At 38.0% G+C, this 20,763-nt stretch overlaps 1 protein-coding gene across 5 annotated transcripts; it reads left to right on the forward strand.

Moving 5' to 3' along the window:
- Positions 1-10: 10 nt before the first annotated feature.
- LOC145764856 (UPF0488 protein C8orf33-like) lies at positions 11-20,463 on the forward strand. 5 transcript variants are annotated; one of them, XM_082576545.1, is made up of 7 exons: positions 11-138; positions 452-509; positions 682-840; positions 6,335-6,426; positions 13,195-13,332; positions 14,014-14,148; positions 18,266-20,463. In XM_082576545.1, exons 4-7 carry the CDS (start codon positions 6,372-6,374, stop codon positions 18,499-18,501), a joined length of 564 nt encoding a protein of 187 aa, XP_082432671.1. In that variant the 5' UTR covers positions 11-138; positions 452-509; positions 682-840; positions 6,335-6,371; the 3' UTR covers positions 18,502-20,463. The 5 variants fall into 5 exon arrangements, with proteins under 5 accessions (XP_082432671.1, XP_082432670.1, XP_082432673.1 ...); XM_082576544.1 differs by lacking the exon at positions 682-840; XM_082576547.1 differs by lacking the exons at positions 452-509; positions 682-840 and having other exon boundaries at positions 35-138.
- Positions 20,464-20,763: the final 300 nt, after the last annotated feature.

Raw genomic sequence — 20,763 nt, forward strand, 5'->3', positions numbered from 1 at the left:
AATGTGGCCAGTTTGAAATCACTTAAAAGAAAGCTTAGAACTAAGTTTAAATGGTCATTACTTAGTGAAAATGAATAGTTGTATGTTGTCCTTATTAAGTCGATCGGAACTGCCACAAGGAAATCTGTACTTGAATTGGTATGTAATTTCACATTTATCTGTTGTGTGCTATCTGCATTGCTGTGTTACTTGTCCTGGTATCTAGTGTTGTGCTCAATCTGTGCTAAGGTGCAAGTATACAAATTTAATAGTAAACCTGGTCTAATCAAATGCTATGCTGTTGGGCTCATATCCGGCATACCCTTTATGTTGTAGTTTGTGTGTAATGTTATTTGATGTTTGATGCATAGGGTAGCCTATCATTATTAACATGCCCTGATATAATTTCTCATCTGCCCTATGGTTACTTAGATTTGTTGAAGCCTGAGTTCATTGGTAAATATTGTTGTAGATTGTTCGTTTGGAAGAATTTCAGTTTTCTCTTTGGGTCTTGGTTTCGCCAACGTCAGGTACATACTTTGTGCGATTTGGTTTACTGTATTTAGATACAAATGATGCCGTAAGAATAAGACAATTAAGAATAGCAGCATACATTGTATGAACACTGTTTGGCTTATTATGTGCGAGTGTAAATATGTGTGTAGGTTAGGCACCTGTCTTAGTTTCGTTTCTTTATTGCAGTTATCGTCAGTCTTCACCTTGACATCAATCAATATACACAACAATTTCAATTGGCGTGGTTGTACATTGGAGTCCAGAGGAGGCTGTCGCATTAAAAACCTATACTGACAGGCTGGTAAACTGCTGACGCTGTCAAAGCATCTGACGTCAGCCACAGAGGTCTCTTTGCAGAACCGGAAATTAGAAAGTATCGCTATGGTAGCAAATTGACTTCGACCTCTTCCAGTGATCTGAAAGAGTTTAAAGATGAATTATCGCAGTGTTTGCTTTACGCGCAAGCTTATGGTCAGCGTGACAAATTGGAAGGACGTTTTGTTTTGGATTTGGCTAAGCGACTCCCGTTTGACGCTAAGCAGCGTTATCTTGACTTTTTAGGTGATCAGTATGGTGGCACTGATGAGCCTACTTTTCAGAGTTTGTTTGAATTTGTAGTACGGGAGGAAACGCGTAAGTCGACTGATTTTAGCATTATGCTAATGGGCGATTCTGGTGAGTCGCAGCAATTTAAAAAGTTTGGCAAAGGAAAATTGCCTTCATGTCCGGTTAGGCAGACGTCGGTAAAACCCCATGATGATGTGATGTCAGGGAGTTCGCAGTACTCGACTGTTGTTGGCGCACCGCGCGGTGGTGTGGCTAGACGTAAAGACCTGCCGGCATGTATTTGTTGTTCGTCACGTGGTCAAGTTGAATATCATTTTTTGTCTAATTGTAAAGAATTTTTGCGCTTGACACCTAAAGATCGGAGAGATGTCATTGTGAAAGCTGGCAAATGCTTGAATTGTTTGCGCCAGCATATGGTTAGGGATTGCGTTCATGCAAATAACTGTCGTAAGTGTGGGCCTAACAACGATAGGAAACACTATTTTCTTCTGCATGATTTTTATGTGACGTCACGTGATTCTCTTGATTCTGTTGGGAAAGATGATGCTCGTGCCAGAGTTCCTGTGCGTAATGTTAAGATTGGAAATGTTAAAGCAGCCTTTAACCGCGTTACTGCTGCTCGTGTTTTGAATCCAATGACTGGCAAATCGAAGTTGGTGTATTGTCAGCATGATCCTGGTTCGCAGTTGACGTTTGTTTCGAGTGATTTGGTGTGTGAACTTGATCTTAAACCGTACGATAAAGCGTCGTTTAAAATGGATACCCTGGCTGGTCAGAAAGCTACTTGTGCTAACCTTGTTAAACTCAACATCCAGTCGTTAGAGACAGATGAACTGTTTTGTGATATAACTTAGGTGGTTAACCCAGCTTGGGCTGATGATGTGGCTGACGACGAACCCAGCTTGGGCTGACGACGAACCCAGCTTGGGCTGACATCAATGTAGACTACTACAGTAGACATCCAGTCGTTAGAGACAGATGAACTGTTTTGTGATATAACTTCGGTGGTTAACCCAGCTTGGGCTGACGATGTTAAAACTTTACCCCATAAGCAGGATTTAAGTGGTTTTCGTCATTTTCATGACGTGAATATGTTTCATTTGAATGATTGTAGTACTGTAGATGTACTGATTGGCAACGATAACGCTTATTTGATGTGGGCCAAAAAAGAGCGTGTTGGTGAAAATCGTAGTGAACCACATGCTTTGCTCACTCCTCTCGGTTGGTTGGCTTGTGGTGGTAAGTCACCCTTAGATGAAAGCGTTGCTAAAGTGTGCAGAGTGCAGACGTCTTCAGAGTCGGATGTCATCTCTGGCTTTCAGCGTAAAATTGAGTCTCGTGATATGGAAATAGCAGACCTGAATAAAGTCATTCAGGATTTGACGTTGCAAAATGAAACCTGTGAATTGTCTCGCAATGATAATTTGGCTAGAGAACTTGTCGAACCGAATATTGAGTTGAAAGATGGTCGATTTGAGATACCTGTTCCGTTGAAGGAAGATATTGAACTACCTAACCATTTTGTGTTGGCGTCAGATAGAGCTGCTGCTTTAAGAAAGAAAGCTTTAAAACAACCTGAACTTCGTGATTTCCTTACTGACACCATGAAAGATCTTAAATCTAATGGTTATATTGAGCGTGCTGGTGAAGCAGGAAATGTGAAGGGTTCTGAGTGGTATTTACCATACTTTGTGACGTCACAATTAAAAAAGCGCATTGTTTACGATGGCAAGTCTGAATTTCGAGGAACTTGTGTTAATGATGTAATGTTTTCGGGTACTGACTTGTTAAACCCTCTGGTAGATGTCTTGGCTAGATTTCGGCTTAGTAGATTTGGTCTCATGGCTGATGTGACTAAATGCTTCTTTCAAATAAAGTTACCCGAGTTGATGGAATCAGCTGAATTTCACAACGCCCTGAGACAGAGAGAGATAAACTGGGAATTTATACCTCCGTATGCTCCGGCGCAAGGTGGCGCCTGGGAGGCAATGGTTAAACAATTTAAAATTGCATTTTTTCACATTTTGGACTCTTCAATTCGTAAGCCCAATTTTATTGAACTGCTTACGTACACAGGCAGTGCCGTTCGGATCGTGAACGAACGCCCTTTGGTACCTTTGAGTGACGACCCTAGGGATTTTACTGTCATCACCCCTGCCTCACTTTTGACCCCATACTTAGACCCATACTGTGCTGTTGGGCAACCACATGATCGTGACCAATTAAGAAGGGATTATCGGTTCAATTTGTCACTTTCTCAGCAGTTTTGGAGTAAATGGATCGATTTTTACTTGCCAGGTCTTCAGGGCCGGAAAAAATGGCTAAAAATGGCGGAGAATTTGGAGCCTGGTCAACTTGTAGTGGTAGGTTCTCTCCAGGACATTGGTAAACGTGGGAAGTATCAACTTGGGAGGGTGCATGAGGTAGTTCCACAAATTAGGAAAGGGAAGCCTGTGGTTCGTAGAGCTAAAGTTGCCGTCTGCAACTATGATGAGAGTACGGGGAAAGTGAAAGTAGACTATGTGTTGAGGGATATTTCGTGCCTCGCCCCCGTAAAGAACACCTAAGTGTTAGGGTTTGAGCCTGGTTTTGTCTGCGGTGGCCGACACTTGTCTGAGCCCAGAACAGTCGGTTATTATCGCAACCATTGTATATAGCGTCATTTTTTGCGTGTACCTACTACCTATGGTACCAATTTCATGTATCGTCGTGTTTATTCTTATTGCTGTTCATTCTTTGCATGTCCTTTGTATTTGCGTATTAACTTAAACGTGAGTGATTCAAACAATTTGTGTATCATGTGTTTTATTCATTGGCTCACAATTGTCGTCAATTCTTTTTTAGTTATGCCATGTCAGACTGTCATAACTAGGGGCTGCTATGTTCCAGACAATTGTTCACCTAATCAAACGTCATATAAAAACCGTTCAGGTCTACTGAATATTACGTCATGGAAATTCCTAAAACATGAGCCAAAATTGCACCATCGTTCGTAAGACTTGTGTCAAACCTGTTTAAACCTGTTTCAGTGTCAAACCTGTTTAAACATGAAATATTGCGTCACACTAACTGCTGACGTGCCTTTGAGTTATCACAAATTTATCTGATTCATTCTCGAAGTTGTTTGTTGGAAGTCGGTCGCACATTTAACTGGTTTATTTGGTGCTTGCTAGCTGGACAAATTCTCCGTCTTTTATCCAAGTAATCTGTATCGTAGTGACAGTTTTAGAGGTGTACGGCGTTGCATCTCGATTTCGATAGCCGCGGGCTAATTTTACAGGAATACACTTTTTGAATAGACGTTTCGAGGAGTGTTTCTTTTTCGGTCACTACATGCACACAAACGGATCCGGGAACTTTATGTTACAATTTTCCCACGAAGAGATTATGGTTTACCGCTGTGACCACTATTGCTGGATGTTTAATTTGGGTTACTTCCTACTTTGCCGGCGCTTAGACACGTGCCCAGCTAGAGAATCTTTTTTAGAAATATCACCCTATTCGCATTGATTTAACTCCAGTAGACGTCAAATTATTGTAAGCATCTACTCCTTGTTGCGCCTCGCTTTCCATTATCTCGTCCAGCTGATACAGCATCTGATGATACCAATTCTGACTTGTTCTTCATCAAACAGACTTTGTGTTGCTCACAGTATCCCAATTGTGCCGAAATTATGTTGGCTTATAAGCTTACGTAAATCGAGGCAATCGTCTCGCAGGTAGCTCCTGATATGTTACCTGTACCTGGTTGAGCAATTAACGTTATTTTATGATAATTCAACGTCGCTAGATGTCGAATTAATGTAAAACAAACGTAAATTTCTTATTGGGCATTGTTGTTATGCAATATAACCCGCCGGGAAAATTAAATCGATTTGTGCTGACTCAAACGTTGAATCAACCCAAAATTAACTTACTTTCCCTTACCCATGAGTTTTTTAACGTGAATTACTGTAACAGCGTGCGTATCTCGTTGCTCGCTTTATCACTACTTTTGGTATTATTACATCACAACAAATCAAACAATGCGTTTGTGATAGACTACTCTAGTATATTTTTCGCTTCTCGTTTTACATGTTTTAGTACAATCTTTTCCTATTAGGCTAAATGTTTACAGCAATTGCTGCCGTTTGGCCTCGGCAACGTTTTTGCCGAAGTAAAAATATGCTAATTTTGAAGACTAAACTATTGCGAATTTGCAAACATACACATTCAATGAAATCTGTTTGAAAACTCTCGCCCACCCAGAATTCCTCTCTTCTAAGAAAAAATCGACGCCTATGTACAATTGTACACACATGTCAGTACTGTGTTTCGACTTAAAGCCAAATGGGTTGTCAGTAGTGTATAGAAAATGCTCAATGTGATACAAAATGAAATGTTCAAACAACTTAGAAATTATGTTTGGCAATATTGTTTTTAGTAGTAGTAATGGTCAAAAATATAAACTAATTGAACTGAACTTTCACCAAAATTGTTGAACTGATGAGACATGTTGGATGTGACATTTGAAAGCAAAAAAAAAAAGTTTTCTGAATACTAAAAAGTTTGGGTGTTCATCAGGACAATTATCGTTTCTAGCACTAGTTGCAACGTTGAGATCAGATGAACGTTGCAACTATAGTGCTAGAAACAAAAAGTTTTCTTTCACAAAAGATAGATAAACGAGCCAGAGCTGAATAATCATGTAACATGTATAAATGAAACTTGTTTTGGAAGAATTTTGATGATTTTAACTGTGCGCAAATTATCTATGTGTATTGGCTGACCTTCTTTTTGGCTTGTTGCAAAAATTTCGTTTGTTTAGGGCTGATTTGAAACCTGTTTCTAGCTGGAAAATTTCTTGAGGTCTGGCAATCCTCCTTGGGTTTTCAAAAATTGAAAACTGATATTGATTGTTTGTTTTGTTTGTTTGGTTTATCTTTATCCTGCATTGCGGGAAAGCGAACTTGAGCGCTAGGCATCGGTGTACGCCTTCCGACGTACACCTGACCCACGCTGCAGCCGACGGCAATGTCTGTTTCCGGTTGTCTACTCTACTTATGACTTAAATTTGGTACTACCCATTACTCGAAATCAATCACTGGGTAGAGGCAATTATCGTAAAGTTTCTTGCCCAGAGAAACAACAGCAAGTGCGGTTGGCTGGAGTCGAACATGCAGGCTCTCGACTGCGAGCCCAACGCGCTAACCACTCGGCCACTGCTGCCGATGATTGTTCACCAATCACCATTTGTGTTCAACTGTTCATCTTATTTTATGATTTCTTGCAGACTTTAGATTTTCCACAATGGGTTTGCCTAGGCTGGAATGTGTGCAGTAACTTCACAAAGCAATATAATCTCCATGGCACCACGTCGAACTGGTGAGTTGCATAAAAATATTTTGTAGGAAGTTCTTTTTATATGCTACAGCCTACCGGTATGTTTTTATTTTAATTTTTTGCTAACATGTAGAGTAGTGTAGACTAGCCCACCTTTATGTTGATCTTGTACTCCAGATCTCTATTGTATTGTTTAGTATTGTATTAAACAGTTTACGTTTTTGCTTGCATTAGAAATACCATATCGCTTTAAACACAATCTGCAATCAATACCCTACGGTAACAATAAAAACATCTGGTAAGGCTCCATTAAATCTGAATAGTATCTTTGAAGTGTCTTGCAGTGCTTAATTGTATTTGCCAAGACATTAAGAGATGCTTTTGAGAAAAAGTTCTTGACCTTGCTCCAAAACATTACTGAAGATATTGAAGTTACTTTCAGTCATGCTTGTTTTACCTAGCCTATTGTTTCAAGCAAATCACCACTTGAAACAAAAGTTATGTCATGGAACTCTAAACTTCTTAAAGTTAATTTTATGTTGAGCGCAGAAACAGGTTTGAGTGCAATGCTTGCGTACTTTAGGAGGAATCCAGGATTTGTCTTGATCTCCCAACTTCATGTTAAAGTAATAAGCTTGGTAAACAGTAACCTCTTTTAATAAAATTACCCAGACCAGGGGTCGATCTTAATTTTTTTTTTTCACTATCCCACCGGACTAGTTACTCCCCGTTTTCACTAGCCCGCCTGATTTTTCACTGGTCTGACCAGTTTACTGGCTTTTCACTTGTCTGATGACGTATTAAGATAAGTGTTTTGGCTTAGACTGAAACTAACTAAAGTGAAGGCTTTCAGATTTCAGTACGCACAAGAGAGCAACTAGACGCACAAAAACACCTTCTCGTACTACAAACGCAAACAATGCAATTTTAAAACATAAAAAATTAATGTGGCATGCGGTATGTGCTTAATATTTATTTATGTTTTAATATTACATTGTGTGGAACGTTTAGTACGAGATGACACGCCACTTGCCAGGGTGGCACAATACATAATATTCGTTCACTGTCAAAAAAAGTGGACTATTGAATGGATTGCGTTTGGTTAGGCCTCTACCGTCAGACCTGTCTGGCTTGTTGGGTCAGCATAACTCTTTAGGTCACGGAGGCACACGAGTTCTTCAACTCGAATCTTTTCACTAGCCAATCGGACTAGTACTGTAACATTTCTACTAGTCTGCGCAAATTTTCACTAGCCATTGGCTAGCGGACTAGCGTTAAGATCGAACTCTGCAGACTGAAGTGGTTTTCATTTGTCTTATATTTGCCACCGGCCCACCGTTGCACTAAAATATATCTGCATTGCTAGGACAGCATCCTACTTGTCAAAGGCATATTTTATTAGCCTAGATGTTATAATAATAATACTGTTTTTTATATAACGCTGTATCCATCATAAAATACGTTGCTCCTCAAGGCTTTACAAAGCCTATATATATTATTCTATAGATCCGAAAAGAAGCTTTTGCAGCACAAACTTGTCATGAGCAAAGGCTTAGAATAAAATGTCCTTTTTGAAAGTATTAATTTTAGTAGGCCTAGGGTCAAGCAAGGTCAAATGGGACGCAGGGGCAAACGGGCCATTCTGTTACTCTGTTTACTTCTCACATTTTTTCCTACTTATTATTTTCTAAAATTGGAAGTTAATAGCTCATTTTAAAGCTGTTTTCCCACAGATTTGCATCATGTAAAACAAACACAGATCTACATTTGGAAAATATACTTTACATGATGCAAAAAGTGGCCAAAAAACGTGAAAATTTAAAAATTTACCAAAAAAACTTTGGTAAGCTATACCTCAAAAACTAATTAAGCTGGAATGAAAATTTTCTGAACAGCATACACCCAAGAATGCTGAATTAGTACGCTGAAAATATTAATAGTCCCACTTTTTGAATTTTTTTGGTTTAAATAAAATGGGGTCAAATGGGCCACATTGGCTTCTTGACAAGGTTTAGCTCACTTGCATAACTAATTAATTTTATTTAAGTTATATATGGTATTTTTTAGGTAAACAGGCCTATTATTACTATTAAACATAGCTGTTGGTTGCATCACTAGCTCCAGACATGTCTAGAAAGAGAACTGATATGACGTCGTCCCTTTTCTCTTTGAGCAAAAAGAAAATAGAAAGCATAAAACTGAAAGTGGTAAGGCTTTGAAAAATCTAAGATTTGAGAACCCTTCTAAACATGCCATTGTGGACTTGATGACTGTCAATAGGAAAGAACTGCAGGACTTCACCACAGCAAACACCACACTCTTTTTAAAATTACAGAACTGCATTTTGACTTTTTGAGTCAAGACGCACCTCTTTTGGAACCCAATGACACCTACACAACTACAAAACCAAGTCTACTTGGCATGAAAGTTGTGAATGACATAACTGAATGTGGTGTGGCCAGGGATATCTATAACTACGGGATTGGAAACTCTTTTCTCTGCTATACATCAGTAGGGTCAACATAGGCCTATTACTATGACTACAGAAGAATTGTAGTCATAGTAATAGGCCTAGTAGTAGTCTACATTGATGCAATAACTATATCTGATAACATTCTGGACATCTGTCAATACTGAACTCATTAATTTTGAGTAATTTTGTCATTATATTCCTATCATGTAATCCCGTGTTGCTATTAGTGTATTCTGTGAAGCTTTCAAAGTAGGTAGCAATCTTAAAAATGTTTTCAATTGCCCCAAAAATTTGACAGGATTATTTTTTCAGGTATTGACACAATGCTAGAGGGCGAAATGGCCCGTTTTGGCGAGTCCGATTCGGCTAATCCGATTCGGCGAGAGCCTTTTTCGGCAAGTGCCCTATTCGGCAAGATTTTGAAATTTTATTTTTGAAAGGGAATTATCGGGTACCGTAGCCTTCATCATATCAAAAACAATACACGTCAACATAGCATAGATAGAAGCGATAAAACACGAACGTTAAAACGTGCTTGTGACCGAAGTAACTTATTGAGTTGAAAGAAATTTGGCACGGTCGCAACACCTTCAGAAAAATTTCAGAAATGAAGGGTAAATAAAAAAAAAAGAAAATGTTACAAAACAAATCATGTTTAATGTCTATAAGTTAGTACTTTTGAATAGTTAAAATGATTAGTTTGGATCAACAAATGTGTGGCATACAGCTTGGATTGAAAGGAAATTATCGGGTACCGTAGCCTAGTTATCCCTACTAGCAAAAATTTGTTCCAAAAACCCAGTTAGCCTAACAGTTCATTTTTACATTGTAGTAACAGAATGAAAAGACTAACCAAATGTGTGGCCTATCGTTTTAACGTTGCTAAACGTTGACATTGTGTAGAAAAGAGAACTTTGATGACTAGGATACGTGGTTGAAACTGAGAAACATTCACAGAAGTTCTTCAATACGTTGCATTTTTAAGATTATGCATTTTTAAGATAATGTATTCAGACGTTGAATCAATGTACAAATGAACTGTTAGGCTAAATGGGTTCTTGGAACAAATCGAAGGGCTTCTGTGAATGTTTCCCAGTTTCAACGTATCCTAGTCAGCAAAGTTCTCTTTTCTACACGATTTCAACGTTTAGTGACGTTAAAACGATGTAAAAACGGCAATTTCTACTGGTCGGGATAACTAGGCTACGGTACCCGATAATTTCCTTTCAATCCAAGCTGTAGGCCACACATTTGTTGATCCAAACTAATCATTTTAACTATTCAAAAGTACTAACTTATATAATAGACATTAAATATGATTTTTTTTGTAACATTTTCTTTTTTTTATTTTTCCTTCATTTCTTAAATTTTTCTGAAGATGTTGCGACAGTGCCAAATTTCTTTCAACTCAAAAACTTACTTTGGTCACAAGCACGTTTTAACGTTCGCGTTTTGTCACTTCTACCTTTTTCTACACCTTTTCTATGTTGACGTGAATTGTTTTTGATATCATGATCAAAAATAAAAACAACTGAACTGACATGACGAATTCAAGCACCACGTTTTAACGTTCGCGTTTTAACATTTGCGTTTTGTCACTTCTACCTTTGCTATGTTGACGTGTGTTGTTTTTCATATGATGGTCAGAAATAAAAACAACTCAACTGAACTGACATAACAAATTTTAATTTAATAGTTCAAACATTTTATTTTTATTCCTTTCTGCACGATTTCAACGTTTAACGCTGTAAAAACGGCAATTGTAATTAGGCTATGGTACCCGATAATTCCCTTTCAAAAATAAAATTTCAAAAACTTGCCGAATAGGGCACTCGCCGAATAGGGAACTCGCCGAATCGGATTCGTCGAATAGTAGCAGACTCGCTAGAGGGTGCCCGACTTGAATTTCAAAATTTTAATTTTTTCCCCAATTTACGAATCACCCTATTGTATAGTATCCTATTTCAATTGTCAACTATAGACCCTGCTGTTTGACTTGGCCCTTTCTACTCTGATTATGACTGCCAGTTTAAAATGGAACATTTGTAAAATGTTTCCTTATTCATATCGTTCAATTTTAGTTGCAAAAAAGAGCAGTGCAAATTATGTGTTCTACCTTTATCTGAAAAGGGCGAAGAAGGCCTTTATGGCTAAAATTGTTGAGCATCACTTTAACAAAATACATGCAACCCAACAGGTCTGTAATAGAATAGCAAAAATAATGTTTTTTTCCTTGCCATTTGACCAGACAGCAGGTGGGGTCAAATTAGTGTTGGGCGATATTGAAAAAAACAAAACGATACAATATTTGAAAAAATACTCGATATTTCGATACTTTTCGATATTTTTGTTCTAATTAAGAAAAGAGTTTCCCAGTCTTCGAAATTAATATCGGCAATTGCCGAGATGATTGCCGACGCAGATGCATGAATGGCGCATTAGCGTCGGCAATAAAAATACCGAGGCCACACGAGCGCTTGTAAGGTTAGGGTTATAAATTCCTCCCAGGCAGGCCCGTAGCCAGCCGGAGGCCAGGGGGTCTTGCCCCCCCGAAAAAAATTTTGCCCCCCCCTGGCAAAATCCCAACATTCTCGAGCAACAGCTACAATTATAATGAATTAATTTTTTGGCCCTCCCTAAAAAAAGTTCGCCCCCCCTTGCTCTGCGGTCTGGCTACGGCCCTGCTCCTAGTCGTTATGCCACAGATTTGCTCTTTATAGTCAACACCCGATGGAGCTCTGCGAAAGAGGCGTGTGGGTGGGTATCAAAGCACGAAAGCCGCAAAACGTGGACACTTCATTGCGAACGGCAAAGACGGTGTAGATTTACAGCCAAGCGATGAGCCTCTTGATGTGTCCGATTCCAGTGATGACGCGACAACCTCATCCTCCGGTACAACATCTGATGATTCCGATTTTGACATCTAGTTCTTCATCAAACAGACTTTGTGTTGCTCGCAGTATCCCAATTGTGCCGAAATTATGTTAGTGCATACGTAAATCGAGGCAATCTTCTCGCAGGGAGCTATTAATTTGTTACCGGTACTTAGTTGAGCAATTCACGTTATTTTATGATAATTCAACGTCGCTAGATGTCCAATTAATGTAAAACAAACGTAAAATTCTTATTGGGCATTGTTGTTACGCAATACACCCGCCGGGAAAATTAAATCGATTTGTGCTGACTCTAACATTAAATCAACCCAAAATTAACGTACTTTTCCTCCCCATGAGTTATTCAACGTGAATTACCGCAACAGCGTGCGTAATCGTGTTGTTCGCTTTATTGCTACTTTCACAGCAATTGCCGAAACGTTCACAGCAATTGCCGAGGCAATTTCAACTTTTGCCGTTTGGCCTCGGCAACATTTTTGTAGGGGTTTGCAGGTACGAGTTAGGGCTGTAATAGTTAAAATATCGAACGATATTGAAATAAATATCGATATTGAAAAGATATCGTATCGTATCGAAAATTCGATATATCGCCCAACACTAGGTCAAATGGGCCGCACCTACCTCTGCTTAGCGTATTTTTTTGGAGGTTTTGCAAGTTTTTAATTTTTCTGAAAAATGTCTTATTTCATCATAGGTTTTATGTGGCATTCAAAAAACTGAAAAAGTGTCCCGTTTGACTCCGCATGACCCTACCTTTTCAATACAAAGCTGCATTTCTATACACATGATTTTCAGGCTATTTGCGTTGTGATGTATCAATTCACAACCATTTTCATTGAATATTCATGCCTCCCTTTCATTAATCACAGCTCATTTCAGCCCTTGATTGCATTTTGAACTTGCTACAATAGCAACCAGTTGAACTAGAAAAACTTAATTATGACATCATACTGGTAATCAGGGATAAAAATGAGTGATTTTCTAATTGAAAGCTTTTGGGTAATGATTTCAAAAATATGTTTATTGTCGAATATCTCAAAAACTAGAGCTAATTCGAAAAAAACTAAGTGCATTTTCGGAATCAGGTACCTTGAAATACTCTTGCAGCCTACTCTAGTCTAAAATGACTCTCACCTTTTGTGCCAATTTTTTTTTTTTATTGGCCTGTATTATCATTGTTTCTGCAAGACAGAGTTTTTGGTGCTGGCTAAAAATTGTCACAGTTTGAACTACCCTAAACTAGTTTCTTTTACTTTACTGCACTCTAGTTCACAAGTGCAATAATTTTCTGCTTACTGCCTCATTATTCATTTTTACAGGAAAAGATAAAAGAGATGTGCATCACAGTTTGAACTACGCTAAACTAGTTTCTTTTACTTTACTGCACTCTAGTTCACAAGTGCAATAATTTTCTGCTTACTGCCTCATTATTCATTTTTACAGGAAAAGATAAAAAAGATGTGCAATTACATGCCAATGCACCTTCTTTATCAAATGAACAGCAGTTTCAAAAAGAAGTTTCTTGGTGTGTAGAACAATTGAGAATGGGGATGTTTAATACACGTCCAACTGAAAAACAAGGTATGCGTTATGTGCTGTGCCAACTGCGTTGCAATAATGTAGAAAGTCGATTTGAACATCAACTTTGAAATATTAATTACTGTAAAAAAAACTTGTTTAATGTATAATATACTGTATAGCTCTGTACATCCGACTAGCTCAGTTGGCGAGTGCTTAGTATCTTCAACTTTTATACTGGTGCGTGTGGGTTTCATTCCAGGTGATACTGAAGACCTTAAAATGAGTACGTTATTAGCTATGGCAAGTGCTTGTCAAATTATGGCTTAAAAGGCTTTAAAAACTAGTTACGTTTTTTGAAGTGTTTCTTTGCCCAAGGCAACAATGAACCTTAAAGAATATCATTTCGGTAGTTTTCTTAGTTCGATTTCACTCCTTAAGTCCTTGCAAATATCACTCCTTGACTTGCCCGATTTGAAGAGTTCTACAATAGCTATTCTTTGATTCAAATTTTCATTAATGGCCTATAAACTTTAGGCGAAAAAATATAAAATCGAGAAATATTCAATTTATTAACATTGTAACGCTTAATATTGATGTTAAATACAGTAGTGTGAAGTTGTAACGTCAATTATTGATGACTCTAATACTTAGTTGTTTCTAGTCTTTTTTGTGTATTTTGTCATACATCCGCCCAATCGCCCATTCCACCTATCTCATGACCATACAAATTATGTTTTGCAGTAAAAGAATGCGAGCGAGTTATAAAAACTCTCACTTCAGCAAAAGCGCCGTTAGTTAAAAAACGGCAAGCTATGAATCAAATGTTTGGAGATTACAGAAAGAAAATTGAAGCCGAAGAAAAGAAATGGGAGAAAGGTAAAATAGTGCATGACAAGCAAAGCCTTATAATGGAAATCTGCAAATTTTGCAAAGTGTGAATTTTTTCATTTTGATTTGTTTTACACTAATTTTAAAATTGATTTTCCAGTTAAGTTTACCGTTTGGGTTTTATGTTGAATTAAGGTTACGTCCAAGTCCATACAGCGTTTGCCGACTTGCGTGTCGCAAGCGGTAAACCATTACACATGACCATGGAATCAACAAGGAAGAAAGAGAAGCATGATCTGTAAGGATTTAAGCAAGTGTGGGCTTCAAGAGAGAAATTAAAATTTCTCTCTTGCTAATTCTATGGTCATGTGTAATGGCTTACCGTCGCAAGCATCCAGTGTACTTCTGATACCGTGGCATCTCTCTGGTAACAGTCGGACTTTAATGTCATTTGAAGATGCATGGCTAAGAATCGTGCTTTTTTTTCGATCCAACGTAACAGGTGTATTAGGAAAACTATATGTGTTTTACATCCCTACATTTAAAGTACATACTCACGACCAGGGATGGATCCAGCCTCTAATTTTTGGGGGGGTGCTGCTGAAATCTATTTTCATTCAAGGAAGTCCATCAGTGTGGCACTGTCAAAATGTGTCTCTGCTGTATTTGGCATACTGATAATTAATCATACATGTTGTTAATATTAGAGATGTTTTTGTTTAATATTAATAAAGACCTGAAAACGGAAAAGTGTGCATGAAAAATCAAGTCTTAAACACAAGCATGAATAAAACCCACCCAAGTTATTATTTTAGTACAGCTCACGGATTTTAGATTTAATGGGGATATTTTTGAAATGAATACAATTAGGGAATCACCATGAAATATAGAAATGATAGAGTGTGTCAAAACATAACAACGCATTGCGAATTTTTTTGCCCTATTGAATAGGCACATTTTGTCCTATAACAGAGAAGTCTTTGATAACAAGATATTATACATTAATAATTATCTAAGATGCATCCTTATCACATGACGATCGTGAAGGTGTTGTTACCAAAAACTTTCATAACAAGATGCATTAGAAGTAACCTTATTGCATGACGGCCATAAATGGTATTGTTATCAAAGACGATAAAGTAGTTAGAGTTTAGACAATAAATGGAACACTTTCCAGTAACTGTTGTAACATGTGCCTAGAATTCAAAGCATTTAGGCGCCTTAACTTTTGAATAGGTGCATTGTGCTGCAACTACTGCAACCAAGGTTCTGACACACTGGACACGAAGCATGCTTTTTATAGCCTAGCCTTTGTAGGCAAAACAATACTCTTACAATGGCACTCTGCGAGTTTTCTGTGCAGAAAATGAGCTGATGATTGTGTCTAAATCAAGTGATTTTGTTATATCAGCCTCAAAAGACAACAATGTCAAGTCTGATGTTCTTTCATCACTTAATAGGGTACGCATTCTACTTTTGATGCGATTCATGCAACTGATTGATCTCTCAGCTTCTGCAGAAGATACAGCAATGGTATTTCTTAGCTGCATCAACCTCATTATGCAAGGGCTAGACACATTGTTTATATCTGCAAGGCCGCTACCGCTGTTGAACTTTAGCATTTCCATTTCTACCTCAGTTTCACAGAAATTCAATGCTTCACCAAACCTATCTATTAATGGCTTGACACCTTCAAACGACATGTAATGATCACTACGAGGATCCAATGCATCTAAGCCTTCAAGAAGTTTCATATTGTCAGTGGAGTAACGTTCATCAAAAAAATTTCCAACAGCTTGAGCAACCTTCTTCAATGTATCTTGAACTTGGACATGCATTTGGACATTTCCATCACCTTCAAATAACTCGTCGCTTTGTGAACGAGTTTGATACAAAGCACTGTTTGTATTCAAAGGGATGGCACAATCTTCACTTGTTTTCTTGATAGAATCCACAAGGGAGGATACAAAACTTGGGTTTTCCTCTAAGTATGTTAATGCTTTCCTTGTAGATCTGATCTCTGCACAAGCCTGGTGCCAGTTGATAAAACGTTCCTGAAGCAATTTTGATAATTATGTTTGTAGCAGTGCAATCACCTTATAAAACACTAAAAGATCTTTAACAAATGCTGAGTTAGCCATCTTGTGGTAAATACCTACACACACAATACCTTGATTGTCAGTGTCATTACTCCGTTCAGCGAGTGTCATCTTTGATATACTTTGATATCTGTCAACAACAGTTCGGGTCAATTCAAACAATGAACTCCATCTAACTTCAATATAACCTGGAACTTTTCGAACTTTCTCGTTGCGTTCGTTTTGTAACTTTTCAAAGGTGTCTGCAGTTTTTAAGGCATTGAAACAAGAATGTAATTGCTTTATAACTCCAAGAGTAGAGGGCAGAACTTGAGAAACAACTTGACCAACAATAAGATTCAAACGATGTGCAGTGCAATGGATATTCACAATCCAGCCATAAACTTTCCGTAAACGAGTTGCAACACCACTGTGAACTCCAAATAGAACACTGGCTCCATCTGTTGTCAAGCCCAAAAAAAACAGAGTCTGCACTAAGAGCAGAAAGGAGGGGCAGTATCTTTTCAGCAATAGCAGCAGCTGAAAAGTTTTCTGACAACCGAACAAGGCCAATGAAACGTTCTTTTGCAGTTGAGCCTACGGAATAACGAACACACAAAGACAACTGTTCGTGGCCAGCTTTGTCCTTAAATTCGTCAATAACAAGAAAGAACATTCCAGCTTCAGCAATACTTTTACCAATCTGGGTCCTAACTTCATCAGCCATAGCTTCTACAAACTCATTGAAAATCGTCTTCCTCCAGTAGTCTTGATGGATTGAATATTGTTTCATGATGCTGCTTCTCAAATCTTCAAAAACCGGGTTTGTTTCACAAGTGATCTTCAATAACTCCACGAAATTTCCTTGATTCAAGGCATCTTCATCATGCTCATGTAAGTGTCTGTAAGGAATTTCTTGCAAAACAAAGTATTGAATATACTGAAGGAGAATTCTGAAATATTTTCTGTTGGTTTCAATGAGCTGTGCCCTGTGAGGTACCAACCTATCAGCAATGGTGACTGTATTGCAGTGATAGTTGTTCCATAGTATCTCAGCTTGTAAATGATGAGCACTTCGGGCATGTTTATCCAGACCTTTCCGTTGATCACCTACTGCTTTGCTCCAATTTCTGAATCCTTCTTTCGTAAATGCCAGCTCTTGGTGCCCTGACGCATGTGTGCTGAAATGAATGCAACAATGGCAATACGCTTTATCATTGGAAATGCTATAGATTAGCCATTTGTGTTTTTGATACCAAGTTTTCTGGAATGATTTGCAGTGTCTAGGGTTTGTGATGTTCGCATCTCGGGGATATACAGGAAGAATTGGTTGAGCTGGTCCAGATTCTTTGCTGCCAGTATCATTGGGTAAATAAGTTTGTGATGAATGAGCTGTATTGCTTGAACGTTCATTTGTGTTTGAAGAAGATGAGTCCGGTTGAGATGAGTTGTTGTTATTAGAAGAGGAGTCCGGTTGAGATGAGTTGTTGTTATTAGAAGATGATCTATTGTTGCTATCAGATTCCGGAACTGGATCTGAATTTGGTGCATGAAGCCGGGGCCGCTTTCGGAAATATGACAAAATATTGGTTGCAGGCATACTTACGCCACATATACTGATTACTGATCTTAATTTTCTACAAAACCCTAACTTTTAAATATTTTTCAAGTGAATCAAAATCTGAAAACCAAATAAATATCATGATTTAAAGTTGTTATGGAAAGAAAAGATTAATATTCCTAAAATAACAATACATTCAATAGTGACAATCACACAATTGACACCTCCCCCACTCCCGCGGCATTTAAATTTTTTTTTGCACCCCCCCCTGGATCCATCCTTGCTCACGACTGCCAAAAACCAGTTGCAATACACATCTTGTCCCTCCCCAGTCCCCCCCCCCCCCCTTTCTTCGTCAGACTTGAAGGCACTAGATCTCTTACCACTCATAGTAACGGATACCTATGCTATTTAATCGATTAGTTGTTGATAGTGTCTGTCTAATCTACTTTCCTGTGCACAGTAGAATAGTGGATATGAGTTGACTGAAGTATATTGAGACTGTAGTGTATATCATATATCACAGATACACTGAAGCAAATAGAACATTTAAAGATTTCCAGCGCTGCTCAAACAAACACGGGATATTTACGAACTTCTACCTATTCTGAGAAAGTATGCCTTTTACCAGAAACCAACAAATGTGTTCCTGCAGTTGCAGCTTCTGAACCATCGTCATTGTCGAAACATTCTGTTGTCAACCAAAAAGTTGATGTACAAGATTTTAAGTTTAATTTTGATGTTACGACATCAGACGATTAGCTCATGATATATGATTCCTTGCACCGCATTGGGTCACTCTTGTTTTGTGTTTATGCCAAGTTTGATGAAGATGATTATGATTTCATTGATTGTAGATAATTTTTCAACGTCTTTCTATACATTAAATGATTTCAATCATTTGCATCAGAAGACTCATTTGTGACAAACTGAAGTCTTTGGCAATGCGTGATAAATGGTATGAGCAAACTCTTATTATGAGCTATGAATCTTGTTAAAGATATTTTCATGGAACGGATTCGTTGCTACAAATTTATTATGTTATTTGTGCAAATTCACCCACTGACAGTTCGTGGCTTTTTAGTGACCGAACGTAAGCCATTATGATGCATGAACTTTTGTCAGTGCTCTGTTTTGTTAAGTTTAAATCTTTCATACTGAAATATATTCTTTTGTATATAGTTTTTGTAATGATAAATCAACCACCCGGGGGCTGATAAACCAGTGATTCTCAACCTTTTACACCGCGGAGGACCGGTAAAAATTTTAAAAAATGTTTGCGGACCGGCAACAAAAGATCGTTGCAAATTAATTCCTTTGTTAACCAATGTTGTCGCTGCGTACCAAAGCGCAAGATTTTGGCTATGTGTTTAAGACGAAAATTACGCTACAACAAAACGGCAGTCAAATCAACTCAAACAACTAAATGTCAATCCTTTACATACAAAATCAATGTTAGTGAAAAATTTATTGCTTTTCTCTGCCAGAATGCGAGGCAAACGAAGCAGCAAAGAAATTTCTGAAATACGTAGAGCTCTCTGCTTTTGCATTCAGCCGATTTTTTTGCTGGTGGAAACAAATCACCAGAAATTGGATTGCTTCGACAGTTAGGCAGGGATATTTGTTTCCAAGAAATATCCAGAATTGTGGCAATGATTTTTTTTGTACCTGAACTGCAAAGTAGAACCACCACATCATTCAATCAAACTGTTTTATGGAGATTAAGGTTGCATGTGTTAACATCTTCGATGAATGAATTGTTTAATCAAAAGTTTTCATGTCGAAGATCTTCATGTTTCGCTAAACCAATTGCTAAATTGTAAGCTAACGCTCAAAATCGCCACTCTAGGAAGCAAATAACCCATGTTGAATGTTGATGCGCAATCTGCTGCAGGCGGAGATGACTACTGATGATGAAGCTAACTCTCAAGTGTTGATTTGCAATGCTCACAGTAACTCTGTAACCGTAACTTTGCCCCAATCGCGGTTCTTTCACGAGAATTTCTTCACCGCAAATCGGGTTCTACTGTAGACTGCTTTTTCCAACTCCCAGCTTACTGTAAACCGAAGCGTTGTTTTCCTGAATTTCTGCATCAACTCTGAATATAAAGATTTTTCACCCTCTCTATCCGGTTTTGCAGGTTTCCAGTCCATTACGCTCCCTTTTTCCGGAACCTCACAATCTTCTTTAATTTCAAATTTTTCTCCACACTAACTAAGAATTTTTTAGAAAATAGGGACAAAATTTCTGACCTATCCAGTAACACTAAATTACAAAACTTTTTGAAAGCTACACGCAGTTCATGACGAAACAATCATAGGCGGGATAAAATTTAAGTCATCAAAAGCTTTACCTTAATTATTTTGTGATATCAACGAAGTCAAGAATCAAGATAGAATATGGCCAATGTGAGTTTTACAGCTGTAAATCAGTCAAGCGTGAAATAAATTTTACAGGGGATTATAATTTTGCAATGCCTATGATTCTATATGTATTAAAGTTAGCTTAGCAAAAATAAAATATTTTGCTGACCGGCAAACAAATTTACGCGGACCGGAGGTTGCACCATCCTGCACCATCCTTATTTTTTTACAGTAGGCTAACAAAGCGATACTAATTTCTTTGTGAAACTGAACATGGATTAAAAGTTGTTAAGCTGCAAAGACAGGAGAACAATTGAAGACAATTTTAAAACAGCAACGTTTACTTTGTTTTCTTGTAGATTGTTTGCTAAATAATCATGCATACGATAAAATGCCTGTTTTTTCTTGTACTTTTCACTCTTTACGATTCCAACGGAAGCCTCAGTAGAACCCCTTTCAATGTCATCAATCCTGCTCATGTGATCACTGCTGACCACATCAATGTCGAACCGATTGAGACAGAGTTAGTGCAATTGGCAAAAAATCTTCCTCACATTTTTTTTGATGCATACAACAACATCACGGATTACTTTTCGGACACCAATGACACATGCGCATCGGACCTTGTCAAGCTTGGTGGGGATTCTTGGAATAAAGAGA

Source organism: Aplidium turbinatum, chromosome 2 (assembly GCF_918807975.1).
Source record: "Aplidium turbinatum chromosome 2, kaAplTurb1.1, whole genome shotgun sequence".
In the NCBI taxonomy this organism is placed as follows: Eukaryota; Metazoa; Chordata; class Ascidiacea; order Aplousobranchia; family Polyclinidae; genus Aplidium; species Aplidium turbinatum.